The 25,858-nt window shown below is 45.3% G+C and overlaps 5 protein-coding genes across 11 annotated transcripts in view; 2 read left to right on the top strand and 3 right to left on the bottom strand.

Annotated features, from left to right (window-relative positions):
• Positions 1 to 898: 898 nt before the first annotated feature.
• Positions 899 to 3,285, bottom strand: LOC1275614 (glutamate receptor ionotropic, kainate 5). Its single transcript, XM_314878.4, has 5 exons — positions 2,449 to 3,285; positions 2,258 to 2,384; positions 2,074 to 2,182; positions 1,211 to 2,015; positions 899 to 1,145 (listed from the first exon to the last, which is right to left on the bottom strand). Exons 1-5 carry the CDS (start codon positions 3,172 to 3,174, stop codon positions 912 to 914), a joined length of 2,001 nt encoding a protein of 666 aa, XP_314878.4. The 5' UTR covers positions 3,175 to 3,285; the 3' UTR covers positions 899 to 911.
• A 1,054-nt stretch (positions 3,286 to 4,339) lies between these two features.
• On the top strand, positions 4,340 to 7,210 carry LOC3291806 (uncharacterized). The gene is made up of 8 exons (XM_557916.2): positions 4,340 to 4,830; positions 4,908 to 5,017; positions 5,094 to 5,160; positions 5,240 to 5,656; positions 5,771 to 5,890; positions 5,942 to 6,170; positions 6,232 to 6,847; positions 6,912 to 7,210. The coding sequence occupies exons 1-8, from the start codon at positions 4,676 to 4,678 to the stop codon at positions 7,001 to 7,003; spliced, it is 1,806 nt and encodes a 601-aa protein (XP_557916.2). The 5' UTR covers positions 4,340 to 4,675; the 3' UTR covers positions 7,004 to 7,210.
• LOC1275613 (BOS complex subunit TMEM147) lies at positions 7,127 to 8,436 on the bottom strand. The gene is made up of 3 exons (XM_314877.4): positions 8,153 to 8,436; positions 7,892 to 8,033; positions 7,127 to 7,805 (listed from the first exon to the last, which is right to left on the bottom strand). The coding sequence occupies exons 1-3, from the start codon at positions 8,227 to 8,229 to the stop codon at positions 7,335 to 7,337; spliced, it is 690 nt and encodes a 229-aa protein (XP_314877.2). The 5' UTR covers positions 8,230 to 8,436; the 3' UTR covers positions 7,127 to 7,334.
• A 141-nt stretch (positions 8,437 to 8,577) lies between these two features.
• LOC1275612 (syntaxin-5) lies at positions 8,578 to 10,893 on the top strand. Of its 2 annotated transcripts, XM_314876.6 has the most exons (3): positions 8,578 to 9,517; positions 9,596 to 9,879; positions 9,964 to 10,893. In XM_314876.6, the coding sequence occupies exons 1-3, from the start codon at positions 8,932 to 8,934 to the stop codon at positions 10,447 to 10,449; spliced, it is 1,356 nt and encodes a 451-aa protein (XP_314876.5). In that variant the 5' UTR covers positions 8,578 to 8,931; the 3' UTR covers positions 10,450 to 10,893. The 2 variants fall into 2 exon arrangements, with proteins under 2 accessions (XP_314876.5, XP_061518593.1); XM_061662609.1 differs by having other exon boundaries at positions 8,594 to 9,517; positions 9,596 to 10,893.
• A 3,798-nt stretch (positions 10,894 to 14,691) lies between these two features.
• LOC4578045 (striatin-3) overlaps positions 14,692 to 25,858 on the bottom strand; it is a 30,049-nt gene continuing 18,882 nt past the window's right edge. For 3 of the 6 annotated variants that reach the window (XM_061662603.1, XM_061662605.1, XM_061662604.1), the window contains exons 3-7: positions 20,392 to 20,593; positions 20,076 to 20,303; positions 19,747 to 19,965; positions 19,282 to 19,410; positions 14,692 to 18,792 (exon numbers count right to left, since the gene is read on the bottom strand). In XM_061662603.1, coding sequence (XP_061518587.1) covers positions 17,645 to 18,792; positions 19,282 to 19,410; positions 19,747 to 19,965; positions 20,076 to 20,303; positions 20,392 to 20,593 — 1,926 coding nt within the window. In that variant the 3' untranslated portion in view covers positions 14,692 to 17,644. The remainder of the gene's footprint in view (positions 18,793 to 19,281; positions 19,411 to 19,746; positions 19,966 to 20,075; positions 20,304 to 20,391; positions 20,594 to 25,858) is intronic. The other 3 variants (XM_061662606.1, XM_061662607.1, XM_061662608.1) reach the window with 2 other exon arrangements.

The raw sequence follows: 25,858 nt of genomic DNA, 5'->3' as shown, positions 1-25,858 counted from the left end.
ATCGGGGAAAGGACCCGTTTCATGTAGAAAAAATGCGTTGCAGGTAAGTCAAAATTTAAATTGTTTTGATTAACCGATAACAAAGACTAAAATTAACAACAAAATTCACTAAATTTAACATTACACTAATTCCTACGCTGCTCATTTGCTAGCGGGCATAGTTTGACGACTAGAACTAGAATTGTATCGTTGTATCATTTATCGGGAAATAAATGATTTCGCGAGCTATTTCTGGATCAGTATGGGTTCATGATCAATTCCAGATTGGTTCAGGTATGACTTCATGATTGGTTCCAGGACCAATACGGGTTCATAATCGGTTCCAGGACCGGAAAGGATAATGATAGGTTCCAGGGCTGGTACGGGTTCATATTCGTTTCCAAGATCGGTATGAATATCATTTCTTTGACCGGTTTGATGTTGTGTTTAAAAAAAAATTATTGAAGATAGAACTTTCTTTAAATTATTTTTCCTAAAGATTTTAGTCTAATCTGGGAACAATTCATCTCAAATTTCCTATTGTTTATTGCCAACATCTAACAATTTGTCAACTAGCGTCTTTTCGCATTTTTTCTATCAACAAATTGTTTTATTTCCCTTACAGAAGAATATAGTACTAAAATCAAACGGTTACACTAACATAACATTTAAATTCATGTATTAAAGGCGGATATTCTATAGAAATTACACTTCAAATTTATGTTGAAATTTAGCAAAATGTAAACAATATAGGTACAATGAACATAATAGAGTGCTTTTACCGTAAAGCTAGAACTCCTAAATTCAAATTAGGAATACTTTAAATTGAATTTAGAAGTTACAGCTTTAATGATTCTAACAAGCATTCTTAATAAGATTGAATAACAAATAAGAAACTAAAAAGTCAATGGGAAAAAACCTTCCCCAACATTCTAATCTACACTTTCTACTTCCACTTTTTGCTTCGTAGTCAAATTGGAATTTGCCCGATACACCACCAGCTCCGCTACGAAAATAGCGCTCGCCAGACTGAGCCCCACTAACAGTATGAAAAACACGCCGAGAAAATGTGCCATCCGTAGCTTCACCGGCTCGTGGTCGGAGTCCTGCACCCGTGCGTTCGCTAAATTGCGCTGAATCTCCAGCCCCATGTTCCGGATAACGCTCTGCAAAACAGACCGCAACTATTAAAATGATAAAATGGTAAGCTCCCTTCCACCACCCTGCTTACCCCCAGCTCCCAGTAGCGCAGGATGCCATTCTGCTGCACGCGCAGTATCAGATCGTCGTAGTACCCCATCAGTGGCCACGTTTTGCTGCACGCCGTTACGATCTGCTCCCAAAACACGTCCTCCTTGAGCGGTTGCAGCAAGCGCGTCGCATTCAGATTGATGAACGACTCCAGCGCATAGCTCCCGTACTGCAACCGCTCGTGCACGTAGCCCATGTCGCGCCGTGTGTGCGAGTAGCGGGCCAACGTATCACCACCGTGCACCTCGTACCGGTCGCGGATCGTTACCAGCTCCGGCTGTTCCGCCATCAGCAGCGAGTTCATCCACGCAACCGTCGGGCCGGACCATTTCATCCCGCTGGCGGCAAAGTCGGCCCGCGTGTCGATGGACTTTTCGTACCGGGGAATCGTCATCACGCAGGCCAGCGCACCGGCATAGCTGTTACCGATCATGAACCCTCCGAAGAGGAGAAACGTAAGCAGCATCGAACCCGCCAGCAAACTGTTCGGCAGCGGGACGGACTGTTCCACGTACAAGCTCACCATGAAGAAGATGGAATCGATCAGCCTGTTGTTGTGACTGGTGGAACCGGAAAGCGGACGTATGTGGTGGCGGGCGTGCTCGGTAAGGAACACGGCAACCGTTCCCACGCAGAATGAAACGGCCACCATTAGCCAGAGGCTTGGCGGGAATGATAGGAATGGTGTTTGCCAGTAGGGTAAGAGACGGGGCCGCGGTACAAGCGCGGAGACGCCCGATCGACCAGTGTAGGTCGACATTGTCATGTACTGGTACCAGTTGTACCTGTGTTGAAGGTTGAACCTTTGGAGTTAAGGGCATAACGAGGCTGGCTCATGCTTACCAACGGTATATTGCAGCCACGGCCACATCCGAACGACGATCGATCAATGATCCTATCAAACCATCGGCCGAACCATTCGGGTACACCTGGCCCCATTCCGAGTTAGCAACTGTGTGGGAAGAAACGAGGAGGCATTGCAGCATAGAGATAACGAAGAAGGCATCCCCTTTCGTTTTCGACCTACCAAGCTCAATCTCCAACGTACAGTTGTGACGACGGCAGAGCTCCAGTACCATCAAAATTTCCGTCCCATCCGCCTGCAAGGAGTAGTTGGCCGGAACCGTACTGCGAGCATTTCCTTCACCCAGTGGCTATGGAAGGAATTTGAGCATTAGAATGTTTGGACTGTCCGCAGAGATCATCTCCGCAAATTACCACTTCATTCGCCACGCTGCAGGGAGGATACGGCAAGGTGGACAGCCGAACGCGTCTTCCCTCCATGTCGGTCAGCTTATCGGGAAACTTTCGGATCGATTCCGGCAGCCCTAACAACAACTCCTCCCCAAAACGGAACCGCTCCAGCAGCATCAACTCTGCCACAATTCCTCTTGGTTCCTGCGGCGATAACTTCGTCGTGTAAAGACCAACCATTCCTTCCGATTCATTCACCTCCACCAGCAGCATGTTGGGCGTAACTTCCATCGTATCGTGCTGTAGCAACCGTTCCCTTGCCACTGGACCAAGCCGAACAGTGGCAATGATACGTTTGTTATGCGCTCGGAAGTAGGCTGCTTCGTGGGCCGACCGGAAATGGTCCAGAAATGGAAACAGTGCCCCTTCCAGCACCATAAATCCTTCACAGCCGGCATTGATGGAGCGCACCAAGCGATCGCCGAAGGTGGTGTCCGTGGTGTTGGCCGGTGCTTCCAGCGTAACGGTTACGATAGCGCGTGGAAACTCCAACCGAACATCGTCGTGAATGCTGCGCACCACACAAACACTATAGTGTCCGGACAGGTGCGTCAGGGCTAGTGTTTGCAGGAACAGTTGAAAAGCACTGGTAAAGTGTAGCAAATCTGTGGCCAATTCCATACTGGTGTTGGGTTGTTGGGTAGAGTTCAAATTTGAAACTTGTTCCCACGTGTTGGTTGGACGTTGCATTTATAGGCTTGGCTTTTGGAAGGGAACAGAACCGTGTACGGTTGATGGTGTATTTGCTTTCGATTGAAAAATAATGATGTTATCGGTGTTGCATAATGCGAGCATATCGAACACATGCCGACTGGACAGCTCGGTAAGAGTTTGGTAGCAGGTTTGGTGTCATGCTCAAAGCTCCTCTATTATTTGTCCATCGCTCCTGCATTATCATTTGTTTATAATCTGCAAACATACGTTGCACAATCACGCAAACAATCCGAATGGGGGAATCTGACCCATCGAGGTACATCGCTAATGAGGCATTGCTGGGCTAGCCGAGATCAAGAAAGGGCTTTGCCGGATCAGTTTCTCTGATTGGATTTTATTCGACGATGTCTTAGCTGGTTTGTGACATACAAATTCTAGTAAGAAGTAACGCTCATTAGTTGCGTTACTTCTTGGCTACTTGGATGACTATTTCTTGCTTATAAAGGATTGGTTCGCGATTCGTTCTTTGTCTCAGCCAGGGCAGATACAGTTGTTGCATTGGAAAACGTTTAGTAGCAGTTGTAAAACCGATGAAGGTTGGAAATCGATTCCAAGACCAGTATGGGATCAGTGGATGGTATAATTTATACTCAATTCGGAATCTTGGCAACATATTTCAAGTGCCAGATCATACAACAAACATGAGTTGTTAAGCAGTTCCAGGGCCAGTAGCTCAATATAGGTTCGGGATCATTTCCAAAATCCGTAATTGTCGCAAATTGGTTTCTCTTAATGTAACTTTTAAATTTAAGAAGCACCTGGGAAATTTGAATGTCTCAAAAAACTAAAAAGTGAAATGTTTAGAGATTTTATCCTAGTTTTTCTCTACGCTTTCCTTTAAGCTCTCTAAAAAGACTCTTATAAGCCTCAATGCTGACACTGCTCTAATGCATTCTATTTATTCTAGACTAAACAGTTTCATTTTGTTTCCAGTAAGAAACCAAAAATGAATCAATTTCAAAGCCAAACAGATTTTCTATTAAATACGATTTCAACATTAAAGCTCATTTAAGAGGTGAAAAATCCGTTTGGCCTGTTGCCAATTTTTTAGGCAGTGTACACTTGCGCTAGATGGATTGCACAAAACAAAGGCTACTAAGATCAAACTAGGAACAATCATTCACGGTGTGGTTACTCAATACACTCGATCTACTAAGTGACGTGTGAGTGTGTGCGTGTGTGTGCATATAGAGAATACAGGGTCCGTATTCCATCATCCTCTCCTCTCTTCGCTCCACTCGATACATAAGATCCGTTGCTACTAGCAACCAGAGACTGTGGCTCCAGGCATTAGCCCTGTTGCCATGTTGCTATTTTCTGTCATTACAACGGACAGCATCGGAGCAGAACGGTCACGTTGTGTCACAGCATTTTCTAGTAGCAAAATTCTCAATCCTCCTGCATCCTGCAGTTTTCTGTAACAAAACCATTTCCAGCTCAGTAAAAAGTGTTCAGCAACTAGCAAAACCAAAAAAAAATGGCACCCCAAAAAGAAAAACCTCAACAAGAGCAGCAAGTGGCGCTGCTGAACGATAATCTGTTCACGTGCGTGCTAACGGCCGGCACCAATGTGAAGAAATACACTCGGCTGGTAGAAAAGAACGAGCATCAGTTCGATCTCATGGAAGTGAGGTACCACCGATAGCGTTGGAAGAGCGTCGCAATGACAATGCGTTACATTTCATTTTTTTCTTTCTTTTCATTTCAAGCAAATTTGTTTTTGACCTCGTTCAAAGCCGCACCAAGCCGTTGGATGTAAACGCCAAAATCGTTTGCGGAATGTGTTACATTTTTCTGTTTAATGTACAGAAACTTCGTGGTATGTGGAGAGCAGTGGGAATTTACATTTTAATCCGTATGTTATAATTTACGTTATAATATTTTTTCTCCCACAGATCGCATACTAATTGTGGACCAGAAACATTTCAAGGGACGCAAAATTGGTTACAAGGAAAAGAATGTGTAAGAGTTTGTCGTTGTGTTGCCGTTTTTCCGTGTTGAAATACTCACTTACCATTGAGACTTCTTTCCCCTTTTTCAGTGTTCGACAGTTTGAGGTTGAGTGCCGGCCCGGCAAAGATGGTCGCCCCAAAGTGCCGATAACCTTGGACGAATTGTTATCCATGGACATCGACATGCATATGGAAGCCGGCAGCGAGAAGGATGTGATTGATGCGCTGTTGGCTAGCCAGCAAAGCACAACGGTACAAAACGTGGACGACATTACGCTGCGCGAGCTGCCGCCTTCGCTGCGCCACGATGAAGAGTATCATACGGTGGATAATGATTTCGGGGAGGCGAGGTCTAATGAGTTGTTGGATTTTTTCAACGACTCAGCGCAGGAAGCGGAAACGGAACCGGCGTCCATGATACATTCGGACTTGCCCGTTACGCAGGACGACCTGATGGATATCGATCCTTCGCTAGAGCCAGAATTAGATGCAGTGGATAGTATTCGGTAAGCCGAAGTAGTTTGTAAAGAGTAATTTATTGTAATTTGTAATTTTGTAATTTATTTGTAACGAGTTTATGGTTTATGTTCCGTTCATTTTATCTTTTCTCTTTTTTGGAGGGATAGTGATATCCTTCCATTAGAAGAAGACACCTTGCAGCCAGTACCGATGTATGTTTCCGACGAGGAAGACAATAAGGACGAAATAGAACTAATTTCTTTAAATGCTGCATTTTATGCGTAAGCAACGAAACCTAAAAAATAGATAAAATTACCTCGAATTCATATTTAACTCCTATTTTTCCTCCACAGAGTAAAAGAGGAAGAGAACAGCGCTGACGAGACTGAACAAAACCCACCAATCGAAAACAATCTTATGGGGGAGAAGAGACACGAAACTAGCCCAACAAACGTCGTCCCCAAAAAACGATCGAGGCTAATTGTGGACGTTTTTACGCAGATCAGTACCAACTGCTTGGCACGACAGTTGGCAAAATGTGCCAAAACGACCGTCACCATGGTGAGTAGTTGTGGAGTGGCAATTTCTCTAGTTTAATCATCACTGATCCCTCCGTCCCCAGGAACAACCAAGGCAAGAGGTGCAAGCATTTTTGGCTGAGCAAAAGCTGAACCAACTATTCGCCGAACCATTGCGCCCTTGGCTTCATAGCTTCCTGTATAAGCGCCACCTCACCGTACGGAAGGAGAGAGCCACACCCCTCTCTAAGTTTGAGTTTTGCAAGAAAAAAACAACCAAACGCGATAAAAACGGTATTTGCAAGAGCAATGCTCCGCAAACGGAGGAGGTACAAACGGCCGAAATCGTTCCACCAATTGAAACGTTAGCGCCGATTGAACTACCTACCGAGTTGCCGGGTGTTCCTGCAATGGTTACAACGGCCGAATCTGCTCCGTGTGTTGAGCCAACGGGCAATAACGCTCCAACGAGCATGCGTAGCTTCCTGACGCGCTTTACTGGCAATCCGGCGGAGTGGGACTATTTGAAAAGGACGGAAGATCCACACAGCGAAAAGCGGAAGGATAAGAAGGACGAAGGCGTAGTGACGAGCCACGCGCTGCAGGTAGTGCTGCGCTCCCTGTTCGATGAGGTGGCGGACGAATCCATCCCGTTCGAGATGATACAGGCCAAGATGGGCAGTCGGCAAATTGCTGCGTCGTTGTTTGCCAAGCTGTTAGGTAAAGTAAATCATCTTTTGTTGTAACTATTTTATCCTAACAAGCTGATGTTTACTTTTTACAGAACTCTCCGCTACTAAAATCATACGTATTGCGACGAATGAATATGGATTGCCAGTAATGGTGCAAAAGTTTCAAAACTGGCCACTTCATTAATGCAACGATAAGGTCATTACCTAGTTTTATACCTTCTTTTGTAGCGATAGTGTATCTGCTGTACGTCTGAATGTGGTGTTATCGAGGGTAGAATTGTACAAAATTGAAGACTGAACTGAACTGTATGTTTAACTACCGTATTGCTATTGATGAATTTATTCACCCGATGCAACAACACGAACTTAAATAAAACGAAACTATAAACGATCAAAGTGTCCACCAGTTTTCCAAAACAAACACCACTAGAGACAATGAAAGTAAGAGTAGCTACTACTACTAACTCGATAGTTGTACACTATTGAGCAGAGAACGGGGGCACCACACCACGCCCCTACAGGCCGATCTGTTGCGCCAGCCCCGAGTAGATGTGCAACGTACCGACGCCCATGCAGCTCGTGATGAGGGCTTTCAGTGCCAAGCTAAGCCACGGCCCGGCGGACATGGCGTGCAGCGTTCCCTCCAGCCATACGCCCCGGTACGAGGTGGCCACGAGCAGCAGCACCACCAGCGGCACCAGCTTCCTGTCCAGATCGTGGCGCGAGAACAACCACAGCAGGGTAGCGGTCGACAGGTGCTGCACGAGCAGCACGTTCGACTCGAGACACTTTTGGATGTAGAGCCAGGAAAACTCGGCCCCGCGTGCGCCGACCCACAGCATCAGGCCGCGGGACAGTATCACTTCCGCCGTTGCCCAGCCCAACCCGGCGGTGATCAGTTTGCTGTGCCCCTTGCCCGGAATTCGAGACAGCACGAAGGCAAGCCCAAGGAAGTCGACCAGATCGACACTGCAGCGGAGAAATTCCTGTAATGGAAGGGCAGGATTAGGGTGATTAGGGACAGTGAGTCGAAACCCGTGTGTGTGTGTGCATGATGGGAGGGTACACTTACGGCAATGAAGTTAAATGGTGCACCTTCCGTGAAGGTGTCGGTGTCGGGGAAGAACGTTGCAAGGACAAGCATTTTGCAGAGCTGCGTAAACACGTAAATTCCGCCCGCCTGAACGCATTTCCAGAACGCACCATATTCGGAGCTGCATGAATCGATTCGAGTTAGAGTAAAGAAAAATGGTACATAATTTAATTAAAAGATAAAATCACAGCACGGAAGCGATCCACATTCGGAACGCGAAGCAGAAGGCTAGGTACTTACAGTCCGGAATATTTGTAGGTGAAATAGTACGGCACGTACACCAACGCGGCACAGTTACCAAAGTGGTAGAGCGTCATTTTCAGTCACGAACAGCTCGTTTTCTATTTTAATTAAGTTTTAAGTGGATGCAATCGTGCTCCAAAATACCACCGGGTCGTGTGTCTGATAAAAAAATTGACAACTCTCTCATTCGTCCCAAGATACCTAGATACACACTGGAGGTGAGATCAATTTGACAGTTGGTATGACAGCGTAGCGTTCAAAAAGGCTTTAAAAAAAGGTTAATTGTCTGCAAATTTTGATGAAATATTATGTTATTCAATAACTTGCTCATATTTTAATGTGGATCTTGTGTGAAATAGAATAATACTTAAAAAAAAATAAAAACGAAGAAAAAGCCAAATGAGCTACCTTACACTACTCACCTTGGTCCCTTTTGACAAACAGTCTGTCAAAAACAGCAGAGAAAAAATAAGCCAAAATTTGTAACTTTTTCATTCCACGTCATTTTGTAGGAAATCGTACAAAAACAATTGATTTCACTCATTCCAATGGGCGCAAATACCAACTAATTGTGTTACCCGCAAATTATCCCATGTGCCTACGTTAAAGAAAAAAACCCGTCCTTCCCGTCTGCAGGATCCCTCTCGTCCGCCGTTCCCCGCTGCAGACGCAACGCAAACGACAACAACATCCAACAAAAGAGGAGCCCTTCCTTTGGGGGGTGGCGTTTAATGGGTGTTTCGGTTGGTGTGGTGCTACGGTAGCGCGATTATGCGATGCAATCAAGGGCAAGACGTCGTTACGGTGCTGACGATACGGGTGACTCATTCGCTGTAATAACGATCGGCTCGGACGGAGCAGCAACTTCCGCCTCGTCATCGGGCACTAGCCAGCACCACCACCAGCGAGTGGAAGACGACATCCCCGAGAAGCCCAAATATCCGGCCCCTAGTTCGGCCACCAGCTGGTTACCAGCGCTGTCGCAGCGAATCTTTGCCTCGGTTGCACCCGCACCGACCAATCCCGCACCAAGGAACGCTTGGAACGAGCCACCACCGAAGCAGCAGCAACAGGGCTTTTGGGCGAGTGAAGGCCAACGGGAGGAGGAGGAGGACGAGGACGACGATCTTCTCGGTAAGAACAGTGCACTGCCGGAGTTCACGATGACGGCGCGGGACCGTTCCGGTGAGTTTGCGAGCGCAATCCGGTCGCTCCAGGGCCGCAACATCCAGCGGGCAGTGAACCTGAAAGACCCGCGCAAGGCCAAGCACATGCAGAGCTACGCGGAGTTTATGATGATTGCCAAGCACATTGGCAAAAACATTGCCAGCACGTACACCAAGCTGGAAAAGTTGACGCTACGTAAGTGTTTGCTGCACTTTTCTCGTTGCATGTAAGCGTGGTTTAAAAATTCAAACCGTATTTTTCCCATTTTTCCAGTGGCTAAGAAGAAGACGCTTTTCGACGACCGGCCAGCCGAGATACAGGAGCTGACGTACATCATCAAGGGCGACCTGAACTCGCTCAACCAACAGATCGCCCGCCTGCAGGAGGTTTCGAAATCGCAACGAAGGTCCACCAGCAACGGCAAGCATTTGCTTTCACATTCCTCCAACATGGTGGTGGCGCTGCAGGCCAAGCTCGCCAACATGAGCTCCGACTTCAAGCAGGTGCTGGAGGTGCGGACGGAAAACTTGAAGCAGCAGAAAACGCGACGGGATCAGGTACGGCCGGGCAAAAAAGGCAGCTTCCAGCTTCACCAGACAATCATTTCATTTTCGCTCCTCCCCTTTTGCACCATTTTACAGTTCAGTCAAGGTCCGATGGCCGGTGGATTGCCACCGTCGACGATGCGCGGCTCAACGCAGGGCAGCTTGCTGCTACAGGAGCAGCAGGATCAGGTGTGCATCGATATGGGTGGCGCCGGCACGTCTGGTGGATCGTCGTCCGAACGGGCGCCGTTGCTACAGCAACAGCAGCAGCAGCAGCAGCTGGTGCTGTACGATGAGTCCGACAGCTACGTGCAGGAGCGGGCCGAAACGATGCAAAACATCGAAAGCACGATCGTGGAGCTGGGTGGCATCTTTCAGCAGCTGGCCCACATGGTGAAGGAGCAGGAGGAGATGGTCGAACGGATCGATAGCAATCTGCAGGACGTGGAGCTGAACGTGGAGGCGGCCCACGGGGAAATTCTCAAATACTTCCAATCGGTCACGAAGAACCGTTGGCTGATGATCAAGATCTTTGGCGTGCTGATACTGTTTTTCATCTTTTTCGTTATCTTCCTGGCGTAGTGTGGGTCTGAAGGGGTGGTGATGGTTTTTGGTCGATTATTGCGCTCACGGGAGCACGCACACACACACCATTGTATAGTTGAATTTTGTTCTATTTTTAGTAACAATTTTTATCCCATTCTCCCCACACGTTGGCTTGATGAATCCCGGGGAGCGACTGCAGGCGTCCTTCTGTTTTATTCTGGCATATTATATCCTAGAACCTAGTGGCTTTTTGGCTTAGCGAATACGAATGCGAAGTGCTAACGAATCCGGGGCTGGGCAGAAGTAAGTGTGGAGCTGTTACATTTGGGGGGGCGAGTGGACGGACGAAGATTGTGTATTACCGAAATCAATTGTTTGTATATAGAAAGTGGTGAGGTACGGCCGGGCGGAACATGTAACACACGTTGTCCTACGGGAGCAAAACAATATAATATATAAATTAAATCATTTTAAACACAAGCCTTAACAAGTATTTCGGTAGCATTTTTTTCCAATCAGAAAATTATAGTTAAATGAGAAAAACGCGTGCAAGGTTATTTGATTTTAGTCCATTTATTTAAACTTTAATAAATTTAATGTCATTTACCCCGCCAGCATTACTCCCCTGCTGGTGTTGCTGCTACTGTTGTCCTGTCATCCTGTCGTGTTCCTGCGCTTTCTGTTTCCTGCACTTTTCTTATTAGATTTCAAACATTATGTTTTCTAACGAGATTTACTCGTCTCACGTTCTTTACTTTCTTCTTTCTTCTTTGCCTCTGTTTCGGACACCGTGGACATCTCGGTTTACTTTTCTCCCCTTCTATTTGTTTTACCTTTCTGTTTCATAGTTGTTTCTTGCATTTGTTCAAATCATTTACGCTTATTTAAATGCGGTCTGGCCTGCTTCATTTGTGTTTTTTTTCTTTCTTCTCTCGTTTCTTACGTGATTATTCTGTCGTTTCCGGCGCTTTATTGCATGTTTCCTTTTTCTTTGTTTTCTTTTCTCCATTCTCATTCTCGTTTTAAAGTCCCACCCATTGACTTGAGTGTGACATCATCATCATCACGTTCAATTGTTCACTTTTGTTTCACACTTTCCAACTTTTGTTTGTTCTTTCCCCGTTCGTGTTTCTTTGTTAATCGCGTTTAAGATTAAATTCTATTTGTTCTCTACTTTGTTGTGTTTTTGTGTTTTGTGTGTGTTTTCTTGCTCTTTTTTTTATACGTTTATCATCATTGTTCAATTATTAGTACATGTTTTCATTTAAATACAATATATTACAAGGTAAAACACAATATGATCCAGTTTTTGTTTCTTTCTTTTTCTTCGGTACTGTTGTGTGTTTATGTGTGTGTTTAGTAGTTAGTACTAGTAGTAGTAATAGTAGTAGTAGTATTAGTAGTAATAGTTCGTCCCCCGCCAGTTTCATCAACGTTATCATTATCATCGTCATCAGGCAAAAAGGACATCTCGCGGTAGGTAGCTGGCAATGAAACGGCCAGGCAACCAGTGTGTGTGTGTGTGTGCCCTTTCTCCCCGTTTTCTTTTAAATTCTTTTTCAAAGCGATTTTACACAGCAACTAACACATTCGAGAACGTTAGCGTGTATTTGCTATACTTTTTTTTGTTTTATTTTGTTTTATTTTTTATTATTCGTATTTGTCCTTTTCGGGTTATTTTCTCTTTCTGTTTTCTTGTTTCATTTTCTTTATTTTACTTCCCCACTTCTCTCCTCTTCTCTTCTGCTTTTCAGTGCTACTAGCTAGCTAACTTCCAGAAAAAAAGAGTCCGTGCTTTGCAGGCCACTTACTATTAGCTTTGTCGGGCGCGCGCGTGCATATTGCCTAAATTGTTTGCGCGCATATTGCCTATCATAGTGTGTAATGCCATATATGGTATGTTTTGTATGTTTTGCATGGTGTGTGTGTGTGAATGTACGTGTCTCTATTGGATGGCTATAGTGAGTTGAGGTGAGTATGAACGGTTCTAAATGGTACGAATGGTGGCTATATTTGCTCGTTAAACATTGCGCACTTCGAATAGTGATAGTGAGTGTATTTTGCTTATTTTCAAATGGGTTTTGCTTCCTTCACCTCCCTATTGTTTGGTTTCTCTCTTTCTTTCTTTGTTAGCTTCCGGTTTACCCCAAGGGTTTCATTTTTTTAGGATTTATAAGGGTTATTTACCATTCGCGAGACCGGTATTGCCACATTATTCATGGTCCGTTTGTTTTTTTTTCTGTTCAACTGTGTCTGTTTTGCTTCTTTTCGAATTGTTACGTTTCTTCTTTTCGGCTTCTTTCCGAGTTTTATTTCATTCTATTTTCCTTGCTTGTTTGTTACTTCCTTTTTTGTTCGTCTTCGCTTCTTCTCATCATGCCTTGTTTACTTCTTTTGTCCTTTTTACTTTTTACTTGTATATTCTATTAAAATAAACTACAATTCAGCGATGCATTGAATTTTATTCATATCAAAGGTTTTATAACTACTTATTATCATTAACGACTGTTTTTTGTTGTTTTTTTTTTTGGGGTTAGAGAGTGGTCGCGCGTGTGTGTATTATTTTGCCATGTCAGTTGCTTTGCTTGCCTTTGTTTTCTTGTTGTCTGCTCAACTTTACTTCTATGCAGTTTTGCGCAAGTGTGGATCGGTTAGGTAGAGTGGTAATTGGAAATAAAACTGTATTTATCAAGTTGCAATTGCTGCTTTTGCTAGCAGAGGAGAGTGTTTTAAAAATTAGGAAGGAAAATAAAACAATTAACATTAACAATTATAAGAAACATGACTTGAAAGTTCTATTGCTTTTCATTTCACCCCTTTACGTGTAACAACACACTAGAAAAAAACGTATACGAAAAAAGAAACTTTCTAGTTTGTCGTCCATTTTTTGCTTCTTTCTTTTGCTTATTATTGTGTTTGAGTGTTTACTGCACAATACTTGTGTAACGTTTTTCATGTGTTTTTTTTTGTTTCATTTTCCATGTTGTTTCCATTACTATTATATTACTATAACGCTACGCATGAAATGCTACATTTCGAGTACGAGTTGCTATGTTTAAGGGTTTTTTTTGTTGTTGTTTGTTTTCCTTCTTTGCTTCTTTTCTATCCACTTTTCGCTTCGGTTTTAATGTGTTATGTTTCCTTCTTCATTTTTGTTCATTTTTTTTTTTGGTTCAGTATCTACAAACACGCATAGAGAGTCAGGCGGGGAACCGGAAGCTGGCGAGAAGATTCTCCATTATCATACGGGTTGCGTGTGTTTCGCTTGCGATTAAGTTAAATAAAATTTCAAAGGAAACTCCGAAAAAGGAAGAGGCAGCATTCGCTTTTCCATTGGCATGAACAAAAAAAGAAAGAAGGAAAACAAGAGAATGTGCAGTTCTATTGCCCTATAAACTGGCGTCGTCGTAAATGTAAGCTCCTCTCTCTCTCTCTTAAGTTATGTTTGCGCTTTGTCGCATATTGTTACTGTACTGTGTTACTTTAACAATGGAAACCATAGGTTTTTGGCCAGTGTTGCATATTGAACAGAAAGTTACATACTTGTTTTATATTTGTCCATTCAAAATTAGCTCAACTCTAGCTGCATCTTCTCGTTTGCAGTACGAGCATGCCGCCGCCGGAGGTGATTAAGATGCTGTCTGTAAGGTGTTTTTTTTTATGATTAATAATTTCAGCTCATTTTCAGCTTCAATTATCTGCTCTGCTTTGCTCCACCCTCTAGTTCTCTCACTGTTCCTTTAGTTTACGCGTTTATATAAAATTTGTATTGCTATTAATAGTGTGTTGTGCGCGCTATACTCCTCTTCCTTTAATTCTTACTGTGGTGCTTTTCGCAGATTAGCGTTGTGGAGAGTGCGTTGCTCTTCCGGTTCCCCGTTTAGCTACGTGAAGAAGCTGCTACCACACTACCACACACACACGAGGTTTAGAATTTATTGTACAGCAAAACTGTAACGCTCTTGCCGGACTCGTTAGATAACTCCCAGATTATGGCTTCCTAAGTATCCCTGTGTGTTCTCAAACTTAAAGTGCGCATTTCCATCTTCCATCTGTACGCGAAACGCGCATTTCAACGGCCAGCGTTGATAGAGTATTGTTCTCCACGTACATTTCGAATTAGCAACGGCCGTCGGGTGTGTTGCCGGCTGTAAGTAAAACCAAAAAAACATAAGAATATAATAGAAAAAAGGGGCGAAAAAACGTAAAACCAAAATCAAAACATCAATACTACTAAAAAAACATAAAAAAAGGCAAACAAATAACGAACGATCGATGTGAAATCATAATTACTCTACACTTTATTAATAAATCAAAATCTTTAACAACATATTTTCGCGTTTTTTCTTTGCATTTTGCGGAGAGTGGTGGTGTTGGGAGAGTTGGGGAGAGAGTTTGAGTAAAATAAATACAATTTCCCATATCATATCATAATGCGCGCAACGTGTGCGTGCGTGTGTGTGTGTGTGGGTTATTATAATTTGTTGTTTCGTTCTACTTACTTCCTTGCTTCTATTACTGCCTCTTCCCACCGCTGCTTCTTTCTATATCTTTCAGTCACAATCACACCACACACACACACACACACACACGTACACACGTACCGATCTCGTGCTCTCCTCGTCTGCTGATTGCTCTTGCACACTATGCACTCCCATCGTTCAGTATCCCACCCATTCCGCATTCCTAACTCTTATCATATATAGTATAATCGTGTCTGTTTGCTGCTGTTTTCCACTTTTGCCTTAGCTCTTTGCCTCCTTGAACTCCTTTTTGGGGGTATTATAGTGCAATTTACTATTAGCATCCAGAGCGTGGTGCGTGGTGGCGGTGCAGCACTGGCGTAAGTTGTAAGTAGTGCCGCACAGACGATGCTGTCTACCACCATCCGGCCGCTACGATCCACAGCACACAACAGGGCTACTAAATATGATACTTTTTGCTTGCATTTGCTCTAACACATATTCGATACCATTGTTTACGGCGCGCGCCCTAAAATTCGGGAGGGTTAAGATTTTATCTTCTCTATGAGTTATGAGGACGACTTTTCCCCCTTGCATGCAGAGAGGGCCCGTCTTCATAACCAAGCTATTGTTAGCTTGCAAACGTGCCACTCTATAGCTTTCCTTTCCCCATTGGCTCCCCTTTTACATGTACAGGTGCATACATGCGCGTACGCAGTAAAACGAAATATCAAATCAAACAGCATGTTGTTATCTGTATGTATGGGTGTGTGTGTTTGTGTGGGTGAGTGTGAACTACCTAAGCTTTACCCTCTGTTTTCCTCATTTTATAAGAAAATGTAATAGTGCTTGCATCAGGTTGTATCTCAATGATCCACCTTCCCTTGATACGATCAACCGATCCTTGAACCGAACCATAATCGAGCAGTGTTGTCATTTGTCCACTCTTGTACTCTTTCCACTACCAACCCACTACTACACCACGTTTCGCAGCTTTTCCGTAAGTGCTTCCTGTCAATACCCGCACACTCATATATTCTCGTTCTCGTGGTATGCCGGTATGCCGGGTAAATTATGTCGAGGTGCATGTAATGTTTTACCACCATCATCATCCCCACCAAATTCTGATTCGTTTGCGTATTTTTTTACTATTTACTGTTTGTTTATTCTAATTTTCGCTTGTATGAGAGAGTAAGGAGGAAGTGTGAGATGTGTGTGAATGTGTGTGTGTGTGTGTGTGTGTGTGTGTGTGTGTGTGTGTGTGTGTGTGTGTGTGTGTGTGTGTGTGTGTGCATATATTTTTTTGTTTGAATTATTGCAACTACATCGGTCTGATCGGAAGTAGGAAAAGCAGCACAATCAACTAAAATGAGAATGTTCTGGACCGTTTTCAGCTTCGTTTCATTAAAACAAACGTCAAAAAAAGGGGGACATTGAGATAATTAACCTTCGTCACGATGAGCAGCTTAATAATCATAGTACTGATGATTTGGGGTGCGGTGATAAGTGATCATTTTGAAATGATTTTTAAAAAATAAACCATTTACACACACGGTTGTGTTTTGCAGGCCAAATTAGTCCATTTGCAACAGTGATTAGCTGGACACAGTCCAAGCAAGGGATAAAATAGAAGGCGCCTTTACACGAGTTACATTTGCCAGCATTTGCCCACATTTTTTGTTTGTTTAAGGGGTTTTTGAAATGCAAAGTTACACGGAGCAAAAAAACACGAAACACTATTGTGTTATTTACACATTCCAAGGTCGAAAATCATAAAAGTTATGAGAAAATAGGAAATAATCTCACACCAAGCGGATGAAGCAAGTTCAACTTTTGCTAATTAAGCATCGCCCCACGCATGTCATTCCATGACTGATTTCACGAAAGCAAAAAATTCACGTAATACTCGCAAACCCCGCCCAAACAAATTCATACTTGCATGTCGGGATCGGGACTGCGTCTGTCTCTCTGTCTGTGTGTTTGTGTTTGTGAGTATGAAATTGCTAAATGTATCGTTACTAGAATTACTCGTCTATCATCCATTCCGCGTCATTCATTCGATACAAAACGCTTTTAGTGCGCCTCTCAAGGCGTATATAGAGTAGGATTTAACGTGCGCATCTCTCTTATCAATTTACGTGCCACAAGCGTTATACAAGCATACACGCACGCACACACACGTACACTCATAACATTATCTAACTGTTCGTCTGTGGCTTCTGCTCGTATTTGATTAGCTGTGATAGTTTGTTTCGACTTTTCGATACTATTTAACAACGTAGCGTAGAACCTTCTCTACTTTTACCGTTTGTCCACACCGTTGTTAGCAGTTAGTGTTGTAAATGTGTATATATGTATGTGTGTATGTGTGTGTGTGTGTGTGTGTGTGTGTGTGTGTGTGTGTGTGTGTGTGTGTGTGTGTGTGTGTGTGTGTGTGTGTGCATGTCTGTATGTGTTTTTCGCTCGTGCGTTGTCTAATTTGGGATAAAACAAACATTTTTTTAGTACTGTGTATATAACTATATCAGAAGTATGATTTTAAAAACTAAACATACACGCACACACATAAAGCGACCGCACGGGCGCGCGCTAGTCTTACGGATTTGCCCATCCCCCTCCTTTGAACGCTCCCCCAGGCTCTAATAATACCACCGCCGCACACGCGCCTCTGGCTTTGCTCACAATGACGACGACGATGACGACGACAATACGCGTCCGGGTGGTGGTGGTGGTGGTGCTGGTCCCCAGGTGAGTGTGCAGGGGAGATATTAAACGAACACCTTCGCTATGGCGTCAGCGCCAGCACTGGCAATGAACGGTTTCGACGGATGAAAGGCGACGTCCAGTATGCTTTCGTCGAACTTTTTCCGATGCGCCGTGATCTCCTGCACGCACGTTTTGTTGTCCATGTGCCACAGCCGGATCGAGCAGTCGTGCGAGCCGGACAGCAGGTACAGCCCGTGCGCATCGATCGCCAGGCTGGTGACCGCGTCCAGGTGGGCCACCATCGAGTGCACCAGCGAGCCGGTCCCATTGTCCCAGAACCGGATGTGCCGGTCCTCGTGCGCGGTAATCGTAACCGGCAGCGTCGGGTGGCTGATCACCTTGTTGATGTGCTTGCCGAGATTGCCGGTCATCTCCTGGCTCGCCTCGAGCTTCACCACCTGCTTGCCCGTCTCCGTGTCGTAGATGATGCAGTGCGTGCTGCTGTACGCGACCACGATGCGGTCGATCTGGTCCTTCACGAAGTCGACCGACGTCGGGACGCCCTCCGTTTCCGACGTGAAGGTGGTGCTGTTGGTCGGTATCTTGCCCGACGGTGACCACAGCTTCACCGTCCCGTCGGCCGAGCAGGAGACGAGCGTGTTCTTCGCGTGGTTCACCGCCAGCCCCCAGACCGCGTCCGTGTGGCCGTCGATCGTGCAGCGCATCACCTCCGGATCGTAGCTGTCGTACGGGTCGATGTTCGAGCTCGGCAGATTCCAGCAGTTGATCGCACCGTCCAGCCCGCCCGAGTAGCACTGTTCGCCGGTGGCGGACATGGCCAGACACAGCACCGGGCCGCTGTGCGAGCGGAACGTGTACAGGGGTTCCACGTCGAGACTAGCAGACTTTTTCGCTGGCACCGTTTTCTGCAGATTCCACAGCTTGAGCGTGTGGTCCTCGGAGGCAGTGATCAGGACCGGTTCCTGCGGGTGGAACGCGAGCGCCCGCACGCCGTCAAAGTGCGAGCGGAGCGTGTACTTGGCGTTCCACGTTTTGCGGTATGGCTCCTTCGAGTTGGACACGTCGTACCCGGACTCCGTCTCGTTGTTCACCGTCAGCTGGGCCAGCTCGCCGAGCGACGAGTCGACCTCCTCGTCGTTGCCGATGCCCGGTATCGTCGGATGGCGCGGCATGCCCGTTTTATTGTATCCTGTAGCAAAAGTAAATGGGCGTGGGCAGAGAGGTTAGTGAGAGCATTTCGTGCGAGCTTTCATCTACATGCAATTGATCTATGTGATTCCTGATATTTTATGTTGCTGTTGTGACAATCGCAGAAGATGATCAATATGTTGCCGGTGACCGCGCAAATGAGTAATGCTGATTGCCCATTGCCTTCTGTGGTGGTTGCTGTACACAGCAGGAAGATAAGGTGAAGCACACGTAAATGAAAGGAATGTGATCCAAAAATCGAAAAGAAAGCATAAGCGTGACCGATGATATAACAAAACACTTGAAACGGAACAACACAAATGAATGAAAATTGATTTTTTTTTCGTAGATAAAGCCATGATGATATAAAAAAACCAAAACAAAACAACGTCCGCACCACATGTAGAGAGGGTTGGTTGACTGTAGTATATAAAGCATCACTTTTGCTCAGCACTTCCCATACGCAGCAAGAAACGGACTCTTCACTCACCGCCATAAAGATCATCTCCGGCGACGTCCACCTCGCTAATGCTACCTTTGTCCTGCGCCATAATAACATCCTCACCTTCTGTTAATGGATTTAACTCATTGATTACTTCATCCGCCTCCGCATCCATATCTGAGATTCGCATCGGTAGGTAAAGCGTCAAAAGCGTTCAAATGCCAAAGCAGTAGAGAGAGAGGTACGCCAAAACGAACGTAAATATCGATCGTTCGTACGGTAACATTACCACCAGAAGAGGTTGTCCCATGGGGAAAAAGATTAAAGAGAATAAAATTTAGTACAACTATCACTAGACACTCTAGGGAACGGGGAGCCAAAAATTAAAAAAAAAGGATAATAATATCCACAGCGCACGATTGTGCCCTGTGAGTGTCGAAAGGTACGACGACGAGGTCTTCCAGAGAAACTTAACTAGAAAAAACGCGATATTCAGCTTCTCACGCTACTCACCGTCATTCAAAGTGCTTCCTTTGGCTTTCCGTTTGGTCGTTTTCATGTCCGTGTCCTCGCTGTCCCCAACCACATCGATCTCGTCCGACACGTCGTCGTCGTCCGACATCTCCACATCCTCCCGGGCCAGAAACTCGAAGTTCGCGATGACCGCCGCCTCCGAGTCGAGTATCATCGCTTCCGTGACGGAGGATGGTTTTTTGGCCGGAGTTCGGCGTCCTACAAAAAAGGGAAGAAAGACCGATTAGTTTGCGTTCATCATTCCTATTGGCGTAAGCATGGCGCGTCACAGGCGTACCACAAGCATGCAAGCATACCACCACCCTTACCTTGCGACTCGCTGGCACGCTTGTTCGATTCCGTACCGCCGTTCACGTTCGGATTGACATTCTCCTCCTGCTCGCTGTTGTTGTTCAGCCCCAGCAGCGACCGCACCCGGTTCGAGCGTATGTCCAGGATTGTGTCGGTGTAGCCAATCTCCTGCAAATACTGGCGCAGCAGCAGCCGGCCCTGCCGCCAGGTAATGTTCGACACGGAACTGTACGGTACCTCCGGATCTGCAAACACAGAAAGACACAAAAAAAGGATTATTAATTGCGCGTCTTAAAATGGGTGCTAGGGGGGGCGTTGGTTTACACAACGTACCGGGAGCTACTTCTGTTCCAATGCCCGGCTCATCGGTTGGCGGTTTGATATCGTTCATCGGTGGGTCGACGCCGTACTTTAGTCGATGAAACTTGGCGCGCTCCTGCTTCAGTGCGTACTCCAGCATCTTGATGCGCCGGATCAGGTCGGATTTGAGGGATTCCTGACCCTTGCGTTCGCCCACCAGTACAGCAATCTTTGCCTAAAGAGAGGAAGGTGGTAAAGAGAAGAAAAAAGAACTATTAGATACTTGTTCTTATATATGTTAAGCATTCCCCAATGAAAGTAAAGAGTCTACCAGACACAGTGAGAATAATGCGCCAAGCGTTGCTCGTAGTGAGCGCAAAAGGGCTCTCACGCCCGTTACGCTACTTTTGGTGTGGAAGAAAAGCTTTTATCGCCAACCCACCCACCCACCCAGTGAAAGTAATCAACGTTGTGCAGAGGAAAAAAAACTGATAATAATGTGTGGATACATACACACGCGTGCAATCTTGTACGCCCTCCGCCCTAATATTATTAAGGCAGGCGCACGCACAGGTTGAACGACCTTTAAGCCTTCTAACATGAGGCAAAACAACCCCGTTTCCTTCTGACAAGCTCTATCGTCGTCGTGTTTTGTACATCTCCAGGGGCACACACACACATTCAAAAGGGAGTGATGTATTTTGCTGTCTTATTGTTTTGCCATTTCTTCCAGCTCCAGCTCAAAAACAGCTAATTGTGGTGCCCCAAGAGAGAAAGACGAACCTGGAAATGTGTTATATGGCGTGAGAAGCAAAGAGCAAATGGTTCCAATACGTGGGAAAGACGAGATGTTTTACAAAACGATCTACAAAAAGCATATCATGTCATGAATGCTGGGAGGAAGCCTTATCAAGAGATGAGCCGTAACCGTTCACATAATTAAAGGCGCAGCATTCTTCTACTAATTTAATGCTAAATGTTTTACCTTTAATCAATAAAATGGGTGTTCTAAACAGCAGTGTTAGCGTACTACTCTGATATTATTCATTTTATTTTCATAACAACAATTTCCCTCTCTCAATCAATTTAGCACACCACACAGCTATAAAAACGGACACAAAAAGACCCAAAGGAGTAAACACAGCAAACGTGTCTCTCCCCACCCATCGAGCATACGGTCATGTCATGAAACTATTTTCCTGTTGCCACTTGGTTGGTTTGCGCTTCTGTCCACTGCCATATAAACGGACCTGGACCGAATGAAGCTCTACTCCAGGGGTGGCCCTCCGACCCGTGTGTGTGATTCCTCGGTCGCCGTCCCTTGGCCACTTTGGTGTCTATTTTTGTCTCACCACGGCCGCAAATGGATGATATGTGTGTGTGTATATGTCCGCCCTGCTGCTAAATCCCATTTGTGGTTGGGATTTTTTGCTTCCTTTTTTTGCGAAATACACACACACACACACAATGACATTATAATCGAGAATATGGGCAGTATATCTATTTATTACGATAATTAAATTTCAGTTCCATTATACACCGAGCGGGGGCATAAAGGGTGTTCGGGCGGGGTAAATCCGCTCGCTGAGGACGTTTAGGTGGAAGGCAGAAGGCACACGATATGAAGCTGTTTCGATAGAGAAAAAATCCATTTTCTTCCAAAGGTTGTTAAAGTGTCTCAAACATCACACAGAGAGAAAGAGAGAGAGAGAGCGTAGTGAGCACTTAAAGGTTGGTTACATTTTTGTGTGTTCATTTGCTATATAATGTTGCTATATATCTCTTCATGACTGTTGATTCAACCAACTACGTCTATGTTACGAGTGGGACACGGCGGGCTACCACGTCTTACAACAAACGTTTCATTTCCGCTTCGTAGGATACACACACACACACACACACGCGTATAACAGAAGGACGACACGTAACAGCACGGATGCAACGCAAGTACAGAAGACAGAGTATATTCCAAGTGTTGTAGATCCTTCCTTCACAGCACGTCGTGCGTCGTCACTCACAGCCCCAAGGAAAATAGACCAAACACGATTTACACACAAAAAAAACACAACAGCAACTCCGACATGAACAACAACAAAAGCTCGCAGCAGAGTAATAGTTGTTGCACGGAAAACAATACCGTAATGCCAACAGCACAACACAACAAACCAAACAAACCTCGCTGGTGGGGTAGGTGGTTCGGACGGTTTTGCCCATCCCAAACACGACGCAACGATATGCTGACCGCGATCTGCCACTGGAAAGTGCTTTGGGGAGTGGATTTTCCGTCAGCACCACGCGGAAGATGGGGTTGGTAGGCGAAAGTGGTCCTCCTATCCACTACCCCACCCCTCCCCTCCCTGCTCTATCTGACATTTGAACATACACACTTTCGCTGGCGATGGATGCGTTGGCGATACCGGCCACTCTCTCTCCCACCAGCGTAACAACAACAACAGCTGGTTTGTAGTTTTGCGCTTCCTTCCTCCCAAGAGCGCGCGCGTTGTTGTGTTGCGTTTGATTTTGTCTTTTGTTTCGGCGCCACATAACCCCCCCCCCCCCCCACACGCAATCAAAACCAGTGCACTGTCAGTAGTAGGCCGGCATTGTTGTGCCAGGGCAGAAGTGTCAGCAAAATGGGACCGAAACTGGAGCTGACAGTTTCGTGGAGATTTGTGTTTGTGCTCTTGAGATGTGGAGTGAAGTGAGCGTGTGTCTTCTACGAGTGAGAAGATTCTTTACAGCATGGAGCTGATTCGATTCGATGGCTGGAAGTGTTTAGGTTCCATGGTCCTGTGATGCAATCGTTTAACCGTACGATAAGACAGCATGACCTTGATGGGTTTAATACTCGTTATGATATTGCCCCCCAATACGCCCAAGGACTTTGAATATCTATTTGAGGTACACACCAATCTATATCATAGATAGCCACTCGCTATGTCCACAAAAGACCTGAGCGAGCCATGATGAAACCGATTCCATCAAGTTTGAGTCACTCACTTGGCTTCTTTCTGCACATTGACTTCTTTTAGATTGTTTCGTTGGCAAATAAAGCCCAGACAAACGACGGTCAAAGATGGTGGACTTCAAACTGTTTTGTTGATTCTTCTCCCGTTCCTTTGGAATGATAAGTCTTCTCAATTTCGCTTTTGCACACTACCCATTAGACTATGAGGAGCCAAACTGACAAGATCTTCTTAGTAAGACCCTGGGTAGGCAAAATAGAAGAGTCCGGAAGGAATAAAAAGGAAACTTCGAGTTCCAGGAGCGGTAAGGAACCAATTCCACTCATGCTTCAAATTCAATTTTAGCACCGGTATGGGATTACGGATTGGTTCCAGGAACAATATTGATTCAGGATCTATTCTAACCCCGACATGGGTTTGGGGATCAATTCCAGGGCCGTTTTAGGGTTGGGATCAGTTTCCATTTCGGTATAGGTTCAATACCAACTTCAGGACCTGTATTCGGATTCAGGATCAGTTTCAGTTCCAGGACCAGTTCCAAGTTCGATGAGGGTTCTGTATCAATACCAGTGCCTGTACTGGTTCGGGATGAGTTCGGAAGTCGATCATGACTTCAGCATTACAGCCAAGATCAGTATGGAGTCAGTTCAAGATGATCAGTTCAGAACCATGATGGCGGCAATCAATGTTTTGGCATGTTTCTGACGTACATCTCAAGGTGAAGAGGTGCTTCTATAACCGGGAGATATTAACTAGTGAACAAAAATCCACCATCCACCCACTATTCCTTTGCTTAAGAGGCACTCATCAGAAGAAAATCGTGGCCCAAATCTTCGTAAATTGTCAACTGGGGATGCAAAATGTGTCCACAAAACCATAATGTGTCTCTTCAGATTTTGATGCATAAAAATGCGCACTCCTAACCATTCCTCTTCTCATCCCCCCTCCCCTTCCCATTCCATTTCCGTGGTATGAAAATAGATAGACGAAAACAGGGAAGTATCAAGTTCAGCAAACTCTCCTACAATTCCAGCGAAATTCTAATAACCAACCCGCGCCGCCAGTCATAAAAGTGTTATGCTTATTTCCGTCGATACTTTCTCGGCGACAGGAAGAAAGGCGGCAAAAGCAAACGGCTTCGAAATACCACCCCCATAGCAATGTGATGATCGATGTTGCGCTCTACTATACGCCCCGTAAAAATAAGGGAGATGATGTATCACCCACCACCTCCGGATAAGCGACCCGAGGACGACGGCGGGACACGCATTTGCGTTTGTGCTAATCTTTTCTTGTCTTTCTGTATGTTCCCCTTTCCGGTCGATCATTCCCCTTCTTCATCTGTCACTCTTTCATAAATCCCTCCCCAAAGAGGGAAAAAGGCGGGGAGTTCGGTGAGTACGCAAGAGAGTAAGTGCGCAACGTGTATCATTGCGCGTTCATCGAACTTTTCTCCCCCGGGGGCTCGAAAGTAAAACTTCCAAACAACCCCGCAAACCGAGAAATTCATTTTCATTGCAAAGATCGATATCTAATGATTGAGGGGGTGGGGGGGGAGAAGGCGGCCAAGTATGGCAGTTGATTGCAGTTCGCCGAGGTTAGCTAATAATCGGGTGTAGATGTGCTCGAACGGTGAAGCGAAGAAAAGATTCGATCTATGCGATGAGCGCTACCACTGCCGGGGGTTCGGTCTTTGATTGTCTCTCTATTGGTTGCCGCCGACACCGATATGAATATTACGATTTCTCTTTCGCTGATTGATTGATACATTGAGGGAACAATGAGCATTAGGAGGAGGAGAAAAAAGCACCCAACGATTGAATTTACAAGCCAAGTAAATCGAGCCAAATTGTTTGGTAGATCACATTACGTGTATAATTTTCTTTTGCATAACGGTTTCTTTATCAGCACATACAATTATTTCCCTCAGGTTTAACTGAAAAAATGACGTGGCTGACCCTTACACAGTAAACCCAAAGCTTATTTAACGTTAGCTACACTAAAAAACGAGCAACAAGAATCAATTTCACCGTCTCGACGATCTTTTACAAACCTCCATAATTGACTACACGTGCCATAAATATTAAATCAGTCCACTAAAACTCGTTATCAAAGCGCGTCCAGGCGTGCAAAAATCGCAACTTCTCTTCTTACAAATTTGCATACTTTCCTTCCATCAAAAGCGAACGTTTTACAGCGCTGCCAGCAGACACCACCACCACCACGACCAACCTCCAAATAGCTAATTTTCTCTTATCGTACCGTATCCCACGGTAATCATGGCAGCGTCCATCGTTGAATCCGCGTCCCGTCAACACCGTGCAGCCCATCATTTAATTTATGATGTTAGGGCCCCTCCTCGAAGGCCCTCGCGCACCCCAAACATGACGATGACTGTCTAGTTTTCTGTCCATCACACACTTCACCTCAAGTCGTCCAAAAAACGATGACATTATCCATGGGGTAAAGGCGTGGATAGTGATTCAGTTACAAATTTCAAACCTCACTCTCTCTTTCGCTCTCGCTCGGGCCGT

Source organism: Anopheles gambiae, chromosome 3 (genome assembly GCF_943734735.2).
Source record: "Anopheles gambiae chromosome 3, idAnoGambNW_F1_1, whole genome shotgun sequence".
NCBI lineage: Eukaryota > Metazoa > Arthropoda > Insecta > Diptera > Culicidae > Anopheles > Anopheles gambiae.
This window is presented reverse-complemented; position numbering and strand designations above follow the sequence as displayed.